Here is a 14,698-nt window from a genome sequence, read left to right as displayed (position 1 = left end):
GCAGGACTTTCATATGATGAAAGACTGGATCAACTAGGCTTATACTCGTTGGAATTTAGAAGATTGAGGGGGGATCTGATTGAAACGTATAAAATCCTAAAGGGATTGGACAGGCTAGATGCAGGAAGATTGTTCCCGATGTTGGGGAAGTCCAGAACGAGGGGTCACAGTTTGAGGATAGAGGGGAAGCCTTTTAGGACCGAGATTAGGAAAAACTTCTTCACACAGAGAGTGGTGAATCTGTGGAATTCTCTGCCACAGGAAACAGTTGAGGCCAGTTCATTGGCTATATTTAAGAGGGAGTTAGATATGGCCCTTGTGGCTAAAGGGATCAGGGGGTATGGAGAGAAGACAGGTACAGGGTTCTGAGTTGGATGATCAGCCATGATCATACTGAATGGCGGTGCAGGCTCAAAGGGCCGAATGGCCTACTCCTGCACCTATTTTCTATGTTTCACAGTTTTCATCTGTGGTATTAAATTTTAGGATTAGGCATACTAAGTGCACTTTGCTGTCACTTGTGGCAGCCATCCTGGTAACCTTTTTCATGAAATGGCTGATAAAAGACTACTTTGTTTTGAAGTGGACTTTCTTTTTCATTTGTTCTCCCTTTCAGGGACTGATTTGAGTAGCCAATGTAGTTTTGCAATCTGACAGGGATTCAGTACCTTCGTTTGGTCCTGATTATTTCCAAACTTAAAATTATTGGTACAGGTTTTAATTCATTCTAATTGAAATGTGAGAAAGGGCTGAGTTGTGATATCAACAGGATGGGACAGTTCAGAAAAATAGATAAAAAGAATTCTGACTGACATGTAAGCAGGAAGATATGTGCTAGTTTTAAAAGTTGCAGCCTTCACAGGAAGTTGGAAAGAATAACCGGAAACTCTATGTGCAGAAGTGATTGTTAAATGCATTTCATGGTTGTTTCTGTAATGGACAATTGTAAAGTGAAATTGCATGTTTATTGGGAGTATGTTAGTGTTAGAAGGGATTGTACAGCTGAACTGAGTGTTGTAAAATAGGACTGTAGATTCCATGTCAGCCAAATCTGTTCTGAAATTGAAAGTAATCATTTTCTAACAAAGATGAAGCAAATGTTTTAACTTTTATCTAGCTTTTGTAGAGGCACTGTTCTAAATGAGAGTAATAGACAGGAAATAGAGTACTGTATAAGAATGCAAACTCCAAATCATTACATGTATTAGAGTACAACAATGTACTGATGCTCTAACATGGGTCCAACTAAACCTTTGAAGAAAAGTTGGCCTTTTAAGTAGATAGATTTCACTGTGGAAGCTCCGGATGTTGCAATGAAAGTCAGTGAATCATTCAAGACTAACTCGCACACAGTAAGTGATGTAATAGTGAAAAAAAAATCAGCATTCTTGTGGTTACTTCCCAGATAAGAGGATGGCAAGTGATTCAGCTGCTCCTGGAAGAGTCACAGAGCAATTGTTAAAGAAAAACAGTTCTTTATTCATTTTCCCAGAATAAAATGAGTCATTTTCAGGTTAGTAAGCTAGACAGGTGGGATCAACGTTACTTCTAGTCTATATTAGTCACAGATTGTGGCCAAAACGTCCTGATCTCCCAAAAAAATGGGAAAGCAGGCTGTGTGGAGGACACAAGCAGGCAAAAGGTGAGAAACAGCAAATAAAACCATTGTCATTCTATATCTGACAGCTAAATTAAAGGTAGGGATATAGCATTTTAATATTCCCCAGCATAATCTAAATAGTTTTAAGAAAGTAGAAAAGATAGGCAATGTAAATTAAATATTGTAAGATTTTAATTAACTACCTCCGTTACAAAAACTTGGGGTGGAACAACTTACAGGTATGCGTCGCTTAACTAACATCCACGATACGTTCTGTGAAATCGGACGTTATGTGATTTGGATGTTGTGCAAACACCATATTATATACTTAGCTAACGTACATGGAGTACTGTAGTGTACCTGTATTGACTAAATTCAGTGAAGCCGATCCTTTAACAGCTTCGAGAATTTTTTCTTTGTTTTTCAGGATCGTTGTGTTTGTCGAGTGTGACATGCCTAAATCCTGAACAATAGCATTCACTGGTTTTCCACCTTCATATTGTTTAACAACCTTTTGTTTCACTTCCAAATCAATACTTGTCCTTTGCCTCTTGCTGCTGCTATCACTAGGAGTGGTTTTGCTGCATTTGGAAGCCATGATGTACTTTACGGTAATATTTTCGAAAGACACGCGATCCACAAGATTGGTTACGTCCGCTACGTCATGTTCTCTGATTGGTACTATGGACATATATACAATCGGGCGTTGTCTGAATGGATGTGAAGCGGTGCACACCTGTACAGTTGAGGAAAAATAAATGTGATGTCATTTGGCTACCAAGCGGCATATCCCAAAGAAAAATATTGATTATTTAATCTTCTCTATTCCTTCCATGTTCTCTCTGAATTTAATTTATTTTAATTTTTACAGGAAGAATGCGAAGAGTCAGGAGGCAACTGTATGCTCAGTCAACTGCACCAGGACAAGGATTGGTATGGCAATGGGAAAACGATGAAGGTGGATGGACAGCCTATGAAACAGCCATTTCTATTTTCTTAGAGGATTGCTTCACTGGAAGACAACAAGTAGCTGATTTAGGGAACTTCGGATACAACTATATGGTGGATTTGGCCAGTCTATGTCAGATAAATAGAAGTACTGGATTCCGGAGACGAATTCAAAGATGTTCTGATGCACCATATCCACCACTGCACAGAGGTCAAAACTGTTCTTGTCATCAGTGCCTACCTTATGTAGCCTCAGGACCTATTTTAAATCGTAGTCGACATACTCCCTACAACTTGGCAGGACCTTCTCAACAGACTCCCAGCAGGTCCTCTCAGATCATGTCTCCTAACCATGGATACTTTCCTTACAGTAAGAGAACAGTATCTGTGGGTCCAGTTCCCACGGGAAATCTACATGGGCCTCGCTCAGCAATAGCTACAACAGGGTTACCTACAGCGTCCATTTCGCATGTCACTAATGGTTCAAGGTATCGTATTAAAGCTTGAATGCACTATATTAATTTGTAGTTCCACATGATATAGCAGAACGTAGTTGGCATGAACCTTACTCTAAGCTTCATGTGGAAATATTGAGAATAAGTTGGTGATGCGCCCTGGGTTCAGGGGATACAAATCAATGTTTTAACACATCTTGTGTCTGCTCAGTTTGGTAGCAAACTATATGGTTGTGTTCTATAGCAGCCTGATTTTTGCTATGGATATGTAGTGTGTTCAAACTAAAATGCTCCATCTTTGTGACACATCTGCCTTAAATGTGCTTGCAACGTCTTGCATTCTTGTAATGCCTTTCAAAAGTTCAGAGTAGCTATATCTGATATTGGTCAAAGAGGAAGATTTTATGGAGTACCTCAAGGGAAGTTATTATATGTGTGTTTCTCGTATATAGTTTTCACTGATCCACTATTGGTAACTAGGTCTTTTTAGCTGCCAATAGTAGATCAGTGAAAACTAAAGATGTGTGAGCCAAGGCATAATTGGAGAAAAGGAGAGGGTATAGGGGGAAGCAGAATATTGATTAGAGAGAGGAACACTGTTTTTCACAGTCAAATATTTTCAGATGTGGAACCAGAGTAGACTGCTGCACATGGAGTTTGGGGTGAATTAGTTAGGATATTCTCTTTTTAACACTGATGCTTCAGAGATCTTCTCTAGAAAAGTTTACTTGTACCCAGGAGAAAAGGGGTCCTGAATTAATGATTGCATGAAGACTTTTCAAAGATGAGCAAAACATTTCTTCTGGAATCTTGCTAACATTTAAACTTGAACTGGTATATTTTATGTTGCATTTATTAATTCCTATGATGTTAGTGTTGCCATTTATTGACATCTCTAATTACCCAAAATTAAGAGAACAGAAACCAGCCACTTTGGTCTAGATCGAGATAATAGAGGGAATAAGGATGGCTGATTCCTAGCCTGAAATTATGAGTGAAAAAGATGTGGTTTTATGACACAAACTTGGATTTTAAATTTCATATTTAGTTCATTATAATTAAATTGCCCAACCATTGCGATGGGATTCAAATTCATGTATTCAGATGACTAATCCTAGCCTCTGGATACTATATCTTTGTATTGTCGGGGATCTCATTGAACACACTTTGTTCCTAAATATAAATATATCCTTGACTGTGAGGTTCACGGAATAACTCCCAAGTTGTGAAAGATAACATCTGAGTATGTTTTGTCTGGGAGGCAGTGGTGAGAGCATGAATATTCAGTGTTAACAGTTCATTTTTCACATTTGATAACATTACTGATAAGAACTGATTATAACAATTTATGACACACTGAGGCCCAGGGAATCCAAATTCCAGTCAGAGACTTATTTGGATTTGACTAATTTTCCAGAAACATGTTGATGACAATACTTGTGTTAAACTTGGTTCTAAACAACTATCTGCTGACCATTTTATGCAGGTATTTTAAAGCTGGAAACTAATATATTTATGGTTAATTACTAAATGATTTTAAGTTATTCAGGGTGGTTCCTTCAGTTAGTCCTGACGAAGGGTCTCGGCCTGAAACGTCGACTGCACCTCTTCCTACAGATGCTGCCTGGCCTGCTGCGTTCACCAGCAACTTTGATGTGTGTTGGTTGGTTAATTGGTAGGTAGAAACCCATTTGCTGCCAAATGGTTAAAGTCACTGGGAAAATCAGATGTCACAGTTCATACACTGTGTTCTGAGCAACATGTCGATTTCACAACATAATACTGTGACCTACCAGAGCCAATGTGACAGAACTTGCTGTTCTGCCCTAGTGAAAGAATACTAGGTACTGGAGCTGGGGTAGTTTTATGCTGTTGTGTTCTGGAATAAAGTGGTCTTGTTTTTTTGAGTGAGTTTGTTTGTTTATACCAGGGGTTCCCAATCTTTTTTTATGCTTTAGAACCATACCTTTAGCTGGGGCATCCATGGATCCCAGTTTGGGAAACGTTGTTTAGACTCTTAGCAATAATTACACCTGGTGTGTCACTATTGAAGAGATTAGAAAAGCTTGTACATTTGATAAATCAACATGTTCCTCATTGTTATACAGTACTGTGCAAAAGTATTGGACACCCTGGATTTTTGTATATACAGTTTGTTTAAAATGTTCATTCTTTTTAATCTTTTGCATTAGTGTATCAGTAGAAAAGAAATTTTAGATTTCCAAACATTCATTTTTCAATATCTTAAATGTTAGGGATTGTTTTGTCAAAGAAAGAAACATTAAATAATAACAACAAACAACAACAGGAATTCTGCAGATGCTGGAAATTCAAGCAACACACATCAAAGTTGCTGGTGAACACAGCAGGCCAGGCAGCATCTCTAGGAAGAGGTACAGTTGACGTTTCGGGCTGAGACCCTTCGTCAGGACTAACTGAAGGAAGAGTTAGTAAGAGATTTGAAAGTGGGAGGGTGAGGGGGAGATCCAAAATGATAGGAGAAGACAGGAGGGGGAGGGATAGAGCCAAGAGCTCGACAGGTGATTGGCAAAGGGGATATGAGAGGATCATGGGACATTAAATAATAGACCACTTTTCAAAATAAAAACCTGATTACTTTGTAGAGATATAGCCCAGTGCATGATTAAACAAATAACAAGTAGGTGCTAATGATCAATGACATGAGTTGAATGATAAACTGATTAACTGAAACAGAAATGGGTGTAGAAGGAATCAAGTTGGGCAAAGGACATTCATTCTAAAAGGAGAGGGTGTAGCAGATGTGGCAGTTTATCCTTCAAATCATCAATTCTTACACCACGCCAAAAATGAGCATAGCAACAAGACACAAGGTGATCATCCTGCATCAGCAAGGTCTCTCCCAAGCAATAATTTTGTGGCAGACAGGAGTTTCAAGATGTGCTGTCCAAGCTCTTCTGAAGAAGCACAATGAAATGTGCAAGAAGAATGCAGTCGTTGGCCAAGGAGACTGAATGTAGCAGACTGATGTCCCTTCCAGCACTCCTGTCAGCTCTGAACTTGCACAGAAACCACTGCAGCACAAATACACCCCCTGTGCATTCCAGTGAAATCTTGTCAGAAGTGGCAGCCAAAAAGCCATACCTCTGAAGTGGAAACAAAGCCAAGAGACTCCCCTCTGGACTGATGAATCAAAATATGAAATTTTTGGCTCAAACAGGAAGTTTGTCCATAGAAGAACTGGAGAGTGCTATGGCCAACCGTGAGGCATGGTGGTAGTTCCCTGCAGGTTTGGGGGCTGCATTTCTGCAAATGGAGTTGGTGATCTGTTCAGAAGTAACGGAATCCTCAGTGCTGAGAAGTACAAGCAGATTCTTATCCATCACAGAACATGAGCAGGGATTGGTCCCAGCTTTATTCTGCAGCAGGGCAATGACCCCAAACACACAGCCAAGGTCATAAATAACTACCTTCAGTGAAAAGAAGAACAAGGATTTCAACAACAGATGGTATTGCCTCCACAGAACCCTCATATCAACATGGAGGCTGTCGGGGATTACCTGGAAAGACAGAAGTGAGACAGTCAAAGTCTTTGGAAGTACTTTGGCAAGTTCTCCAAGATGCTCCAGCTAGGTTTCCTATAATACAGTGTACCTAAGAGAATTGATGCAGTTTTAAAGGCAAAGGATGGTCATACCAAATATTGATTCGGCTTTTTTAACTGGTCTATGTATTAATTTTTTGATATTTAGAAACGCTTCATTTCATTATTTTTGAAAACATCTTCACTTTACAGATTTTTAACATGTGCCTAAGACTATTGCATGGTACTGTATACAGGGGGTTTTGGATTAATTTAATCAAATGCAATCAAAATCATTTCATTAGCTATTTGGGGAATAATCAGCTGATGATTCTGTTCTAAAACCTCAGTGCATTAATAGGCCATAAATGGTGATTTACTGACTTGTTTGTCTGTCCTTGAGACCCCTATGTTTTAGGATGCCATTGAGCAAACTATTGCCAAAGCAGCATGTGGTCTCTATTTGAGGTAAGGTATACTTATTGTGAAGTGTTTCAGGATTTACTAGATTAACACAAAAGAACTGCATGTGCTGGAAATCAGAAATAAAACTCTTGACAGCATTTGTCAAGAGAGGAAAAACAAGTAAAATTTTGCTCGTGACCTTTCATCAGCGTTAAAGCTTTCATCAGTTCTGAGGAAAGGCTATTGGCTTAAAATAGTCAATTTCTTTCTTTACAAATGATGTCAGACTTGCTGGGTGTTTTCAGTTTTTATACTCAATTAATTCCTGAGATACTCTTATCTTTTACAGCAAGATTGATTAGCCTACTACATACTCTGAAGCCTAGAATAATCTCTCTAAAATTTAAGAATGAGTGGGTTTGATTAGCTAGGAAGAGTGAAGGTTTTTCTTTTACTGTGAGTTTAGAACTAGGAGGCATAGTCTCAGTGTCTCAGTAAGAGTTTTAACCGCTTTAAGCTGAACAAGAATGTATGAATCATTGTAATTTATTCAGGAGAGGTGTGGATTCAAGTTTCTGATACACTTTTGAGGATTATTGGAATTTGGCAAGTAAATGAGAGTTGCAGCTGAAGTTTGACTGAGGCAGGCATTGAAGAGATTTTTGACTTGCTTTCAGGCGTGGGTTCATTCATGACTAGATTTCTGGAATACATGAGTCAAACTGCTGCAAGAAGGAAAGGTGTGGGTGGAAGGGAAGAGCTGTCAGCCTGCGTTCAATCCACTGTGGGTGCTTGCAGATAATCTCTTTAGAATGTCTTAGCACAGAACGAGGGTGAGAGGTGAGCACTGACATGTGGATTGTTATCCCTTGCTAGGTTAGGCTCATTCTTGCTGAGACTTTGTGCTTTTAATACATTAAACATTTCATTCCACATTAATCACACTGAATGGTGAAACTGACCTCTTCACATATTTCTGTGCTCATTCTCTCCTGGTCGGTGTATCGGCCTTCAGATTTGTTTCAATCACATCCTCATCTTGCCTCATCACCTGGTCATTCACACATGAGATCTTGTTGGTTACCTGCACAATAGGTAAGAAGGTGCTTTCAGACCTGTCCTGCTATCAGTTATTTCTTTGCCTGTGTTGCTCAGTAGTGTTGCAGCTGTAAGCTGGATATTCCCATGTGAAGATTCTTGACTGAGTGAGGAAAAAGCATTATTTTATCAGCCAATTTTTAGAATCAGTGAATTTGGCAAGAGACTACAGTGTGCTAGCAACTGCCTGGAGAAGTTTTGGAATTACCGTAAATTCCAGTGTATAAGCCGAGATTTTGGCCCTAAAGTTTGGTCCTAAAAGTTAGGGGGTCAGCTTATGAGAGGGTGCCAACTTTGGAAAAATGAATACACGGAAGACAGGTCGTATTTATTAGCTGTTTTTGAGTCAAATACAAAAGAAAATGGGCTTATGAAATCTACACACAGATGTCAAACCACTGGGGATGACTGCAATGTCTGTATTTTCAGCTTTCAATGCTGCTTTTGTCTCACATGACGTGCGCTTTGAACATGTCCCAGACAAGTAGCGACTTTTCCTTCCTAAAACCTTCGGGATGTGGATGCCACACCTCTTTAACCCACTTCAAGCAACCTACTTCGTCCATTCAGCTTTGTTCTTGAACGTAAACAACAACACCCTGCAGGAATTTTTCTTTCTTTGGGAATGTTTTCCTCTTAAAAATCACTATGGGTAGTAGTTTGGTCCCATCAGCCATACACGTTAACACGACAGTAAAATGTTGCTTCTCGTGTCCAGTTGTTTTGACAAGGACTGTTTTCTCCCCCTTCTGATTGACAGTGCGGTTGCCAGCAAAATCAAAGAACATTGGTGTCTCATCCATGTAACCAATCAGTGAGAGCGGGTAGGAATGTGCCTTTCGATGCTTGATTACAAACGATTGGAAGGCCGTAATCTTATTCTCAAGGTCACTTGGCAACTTCTGAGCAATCTTTGTTTTTTTGTCTCAACACAAGATCATGTCTATTCATAAATCAGGTGCACCAACTTCACATAGCTTTGAAATTTTCGCTGACCTTACAGTGTCTTTCGGCCCATTTCAACGCTTGAACTCGAATCATTTCTCTGGTAACAATGTATCCAGACGATCGCTGGTGATTCACCCACTCTAAAACCTTTTCTTTCAGTTCTGGCCACTGGCATGTTTTCCTGTGGTTTGCACATTTCGTCTCTGGCATTTCCCTCAGCGTGTCCTCTGCCTTTCTCCACTCTCTCACTTGTTTCTCGTTTACACTACACTTCTTAGCAGCTGCAGGTTTATTCGTTCCTTTAGCAAAATCAACAACCTTCAGCTTGAAGCCAGCATCATATCGCATTCGCTTTAATCTGTTGTACATGGTGGTCGCAAACTCAGTACTGAGTACACGTACTGATCCCGCCACCCCGTCTTATGTTTTAATGAGATTACGATGGGTGCTAAATGGTTTCACGGGGGTTACATTTCAGAGGATTCTTTACTATTGGGAACCTAATCCAAAACTTCCCTCCCTGATTTATTTATTAAAAATTCGCTCTACAATGTGTAGGCCTGTTTTCTTAGCAGGTACTGGTTCACAAAGTTTCCAGGTTCCAGATCCGGCAAAGTTGAGAACCAGCATGTGGGATCTTGTGATCTTTTCTGGTTAATCAAAAACCTTTACAAAAGGGGTCGGCTTATACAAAGGTAAGATGAAAAAGTCACTTTTTTAACCTTGAAAATGGGGATTGGCTTATACACCAGAACTTATGGTAATCAAATCAAGTGATTCAGTTGAAGGTTCTTGTCTGTGGTAAGAACAGACAGTAAAATGAATGTGGATGTGGCAGCTTTTGTATAATATTTGTGGTTTTAGTGTCATTTGGTGCTTTTTGTATTTACTCAGTGGCCTGCTTTTAACATCACCTGATTTAGATTGAGCATCATTGAGCACCTTTGCTGTGTCTGCTACAACAGGTGGGATTTCCTGCTGGCGACCCATTTTAATTCTACTTTCCATTCCCATTTTGACATGTTGCTCCACGGCCACCAACACTGCCACAATGAAGCTGCTCTCAAATTGGAAGACCGGCGCCTCGTATTCCGTCTGGGTAGCATGACATTGATCCTGTAAATTCTGGTCACTTCTTGCCCCCCCCCCCCCTTTCCATTCTCCATTATGACTCCCCTCTTACAGCTTCCCTTTTCTTCACCTGCCCATTACCTCCTTCAATCAAAATGCCCTTCTCCTCACACTCAACTACCACCAAAATTTCCAGGCTGCATTGTCTGGCATTGTTTCTCTTCTGTCCTGATTTCTGTTTTCCTACCAATATAAAATTCTGCTAGCTCTGCACTGTTCTTGGACTGAGAGTTTACAATGCTGAGCTGTTATCTTGCCCTTTTAGTTCTAAATTTATGGGAGGAAGAGAGATTATAGAAAGCCAAGTCAATCACAGAATTGCTTTCACTGTTCATCACATCCTGTAACAAAACAACACATTCTTTTAAGAACCATTTAACAAAATAAAAATGTTTTCAGTTACTCCGGTGACAGTGGCGAATGAGCAAGACCTGAATTATCTTTGGAGTTTAGAGGCTTCACACCACAGAAGCAGCATAAGCTCCGGCCTGATGGGCCACAAGGCTCATGACAGACTTTAATCTTTTAATCTTTAGAGGTCATATTCACTTCAAAGTGATGTTTCAGGGTAGGTGAGAGGGAGGCCAGCAGAAATGCTGATGTGTTTTGGGGAAAGGCTCTGAACTACTAACGGCCGATGGTATAGTTAAGGGATCAGAACTGAGAATTGGCCAACTGAAGGATATGCTGAATGAGGTCACTACTGTTGGCAGGAAATGTCTATTCTGGGGCCAAATCTACTGAGGATGATAATATACTGAAGTAGGCCATTCAATTCTAGCGTACTTTTCCATTCTTCAAAAGCACTTACTTGCCCATGTCCCTTGATTATTCTAAAATGCAAAGATCTATCAATCATGAATTATGAATAAAAGAAATGACTTGACTTCGCTGACTTCTGGGCTAGAGAATACCAAAGTAAAGAAATTTGCCCTAGATTCCATCTTAAATTGCCCTGGTCGCACCTAGATGTCTCAGCTAAGGGAAATATCCTTCCTCTTATCCTGTCAAACCTTAAAAAAATTGAATTTTTCAGCTGGGACAACTCTCAATTTTATAAACTCTAATGATAAAGGCCTTGTTTTCCCAACTCTTCTTGAATAATAAATAAATTTACCATTGCAAGAATCAATCCGATTAAATCATTTCCATATTCCTTCCACAGCAAGTACATTCTTTTTCTGATAAGAAAACCAAAATTGGAACTCAGCTGTGTAACCTACCTAATGCCCTATATCCCAAGACGTCTTTACTCCTGAAGTCAAATCCTTTTGCAGTAAAGACCATTATAGCATTTGCTTTCCTGACTGCTGCACCTGCATGCTATCTTTCAGTGACTTAATATATATGTACCTGCAAATCCCTTTGTTCTGGTCAATATTTTTTTAACCATTAATAAATTTAAAAAACTATTAAAAAACCATTTTTTAACCATTTAATGATCTTCCTGACAGAAGATCATTAAATTGACAGCCAATATCCCCTCAGGCTCAGTGTCTAATACTAGGAGGCATGCATTTAACATGGCATGGAGGAAGTTCAAGGGTTGAACTTGGTGGTTGGAGGCAAGGTGTGATAGAAGCATTTAAAAAGCTCTTGTATAAAGGGATATGGACTATGAACAGGCAGAATGTGTGAGATGTCATTACCTTAATTAATTTGCCATAACATCATAAGCTGAAGGGCCTGTTCTTGTGCAGTACTATTTCATGAACCCTTTTTAAAGCATCATAAAACTCCAACCTGGCATCCTTGGCAATTGGCTTATTTTCTAGATTTTTGAATGTATTCCTATTAATATCCCAAGACAATTTTAATTTTGTTTGATATAAATTTACCAGTGCAAATAGTTTCAAGGGTATTTACATTGAAAGTCTATGTTTCAGACTGAGGTACCCCAATTTTGAACTTCCTGTTATTTTATGGTCATTCTTTCTGTGGGCCCCTTTCCAATAATTACAAATGAACAATTTATTCAGTGGTAAATCTAAAATGGTCGATTCTCCTCAGTGTACCAAGGAAGGAATCTTGTGTAGATTCCAGACATTGCAAGTACTAATTAAAGTCCCCTATGATTACTATATTATTATTGTTGCATGTGCATCTAATTTCCTTATTTATTCTGCACCTTGCATCACCACTGCTATTTAAAGGCCTATAATCAGCTCCCACCAATGTGTTCTGCTCCCGCTGCTGATTATCTCCTCTACACTAATTCTAACCTTATGGGGAAATAAAAACCAAAGCCAAGATCTTTCTAGCTAAATTGTAACATGTAAGCCAGCATAAAGAAAGCTTAAAAACTACATGGAACAACACAATAAAAAAACATAATTTGGACCCTAATCCAATGAAATTTAGAGGTTCTTTAGACTGATAACTGGAATGGGCAGGCAGTTGTGATAGAATTCCTCAGGAATTTGGAGTGCGAAGGGGTGAATGAAATGTACAGGATCCTAGAGAGTCTAAAAGTCAATGTTGAGAGCAGACTTTGTCTTTTTGGAGAATCTGGAAACAGGAATCACTGTTCAAAAAAAGAATCTCCCAATCAAGAAGGTTCAATATTTTCTCTTGGAGCCCTTGGAATAGTCTTCCTCAAACAGTGAAGGCAGTCTTTGATCTTACAGTAGAGATGGGCAGATACTTGATGGCCATAGGGTAAAAAAATTACTATGTGTAAGCAAGAATGGAAAGTTGAGATAAAAATTCACATCAGTGAACATTTTATGGAATGAAGGATCAGGCTTGAGGTACCAAATTGACTACTCTAAGTACTTAATGTGATTTGCTGTCTATAGTATACTGCTCAAGTTGCTGAGTTTGCATTGAGCAGAACAAAGGCAGACTGGGTGATTGAACTGCAGAGACATTCTGAATGTCTGTTCCATCTGTAGGCAAGGCTCTGAGCTGCACTTTCCCCTTCCATTTCCTTTTTGGTCATCTTTTTTTGGCTGCTTGTACTGTTGTTGTAAAGGTCAATGTAATATTAAGGAATAGCACTGCTATTTTCTATCTAGGCACTATCCAGGCATATTATTGTCTTCTAGACTCAACACAAAAGATCAACAATTTCAGACAATGAGCTAACTTGCTGCCCATTATGGCACTGCCGTTTAAGGCAGCAATGGAGTAGCTTCCTCTCTGTTTTCACTCTATCAGGCATACGTTTCCTGGGTGGAGACACTAAGTATTGTTGCACTCAGGTGTAGAAGGATTCTTCATTGCTGTTTCTATAGCTATTTTGTTTTACCAGTCAGGGTTGTTAGCCCTGAGCTGATGCCTCAAATCTGGAGGACTGGTGGACCATTCTTAGTCTGTCTTCTACCCTTTGACCTGTTTGGCATGGGTAACTCTACCAAATGCCAAAGCATGAAGCCCTGACTCCAGCCAACATAGCTCTCCATATCACTGAGGCACACAAGCCACCAAACCACGACAAGGTTCTGTCCTCTTGGAGGAGGCAATGAGCATTTCTACCTTTTCTGTTTTTCTCTGATTACCAGCATCAGTATTGTTCACTGTAATTTCAGTTAATGTCTCAATTTCCTTTTTCATTGTTTTTGCTTTTGGTTAATTTGTCTTGTGTAGTACTTTACACTTCCGTCATTTAATTTCTCCTTTTTACTGTTTTTCTTTTCTCCTTCACCCTTTGCCTTAACGGTTATTTATCACTTAGTTTTTACAGTTCTAAAACAATGTCACTGACCAAAGGTTTTGGCTCTGGTTCTCTCCTCAGAGATGCGATCTGTCATGGGACATGTTTCCATCATTTTTTAACTATCTGTTTAACTTCTGTATCTTCTAGTCCTTCAAATATGAATTGAAGGAACTTCTGCAATCACCTGATAGAACATACTGATGCAATAATTTGTATCTACATTGATGGCTGTAGTATGCTGTAATTTTTCCCTGTGTTTTTCAGCCCAGCGTTTGAGTATTAATGGATCTTAAGTGAAGTTGCCACCTCTGGGATATATTTGTTACTCATACCTATGTGGCAAACCAGTCATCTAGCACATTAACTCTACCCCATTGCCATCACCAGGGTATTGTGTACCTAGTCTTCATTGGTATTGTCAGTAGGAAGCCAGCACTACTTATTATTAAATATTTGGCTAGAGAGAGGTTCTTAAACCCTGATTTCAAATAGCGGAGAGATATAGAGAAGTAGTTCAAGTTTGCAACCAAGCAGCAAAAGATGTATAATATATATATGCCATTTTAAAATTATGTGCAATCAGCACGTGGAAGCATTTAAACTTGACTGAGAATTTTAAATTGGATGCTTTGCTAACGGATCCAGCGTAGATTAGTGAATACCAGAAACACCGGAAGATGAAAAGAAAGCTGACGAGGAGAGTATTGGAGTAATTGTGCCAGAAGTAATAAGACTCATGAATGATAGTTTTGGCAACTGGCTGAGGCAGGAACAGAGACCAGTGAGTCCTAAAGATCTCTTCAAGATTTAGAGCAGTCTAAAGGAGTAACTCTAAAGATATTATCCGTGGAAATATTTATAGCAAAGCAGGATGCTAGGTGGTCAGTCTGGTA

At 39.3% G+C, this 14,698-nt stretch overlaps 1 protein-coding gene across 2 annotated transcripts in view; it reads left to right on the top strand.

Moving 5' to 3' along the window:
• dtx2 (deltex 2, E3 ubiquitin ligase) overlaps positions 1–14,698 on the top strand; it is a 66,999-nt gene that overhangs the window by 8,007 nt on the left and 44,294 nt on the right. For both annotated transcript variants that reach the window (XM_063031377.1, XM_063031378.1), the window contains exon 2: positions 2,472–3,036. In XM_063031377.1, the coding sequence (XP_062887447.1) occupies positions 2,472–3,036 (565 nt within the window). The remainder of the gene's footprint in view (positions 1–2,471; positions 3,037–14,698) is intronic.

Source organism: Mobula hypostoma, chromosome 23, assembly GCF_963921235.1.
Source record: "Mobula hypostoma chromosome 23, sMobHyp1.1, whole genome shotgun sequence".
NCBI classification, from domain to species: Eukaryota; Metazoa; Chordata; class Chondrichthyes; order Myliobatiformes; family Myliobatidae; genus Mobula; species Mobula hypostoma.
This window is presented reverse-complemented; position numbering and strand designations above follow the sequence as displayed.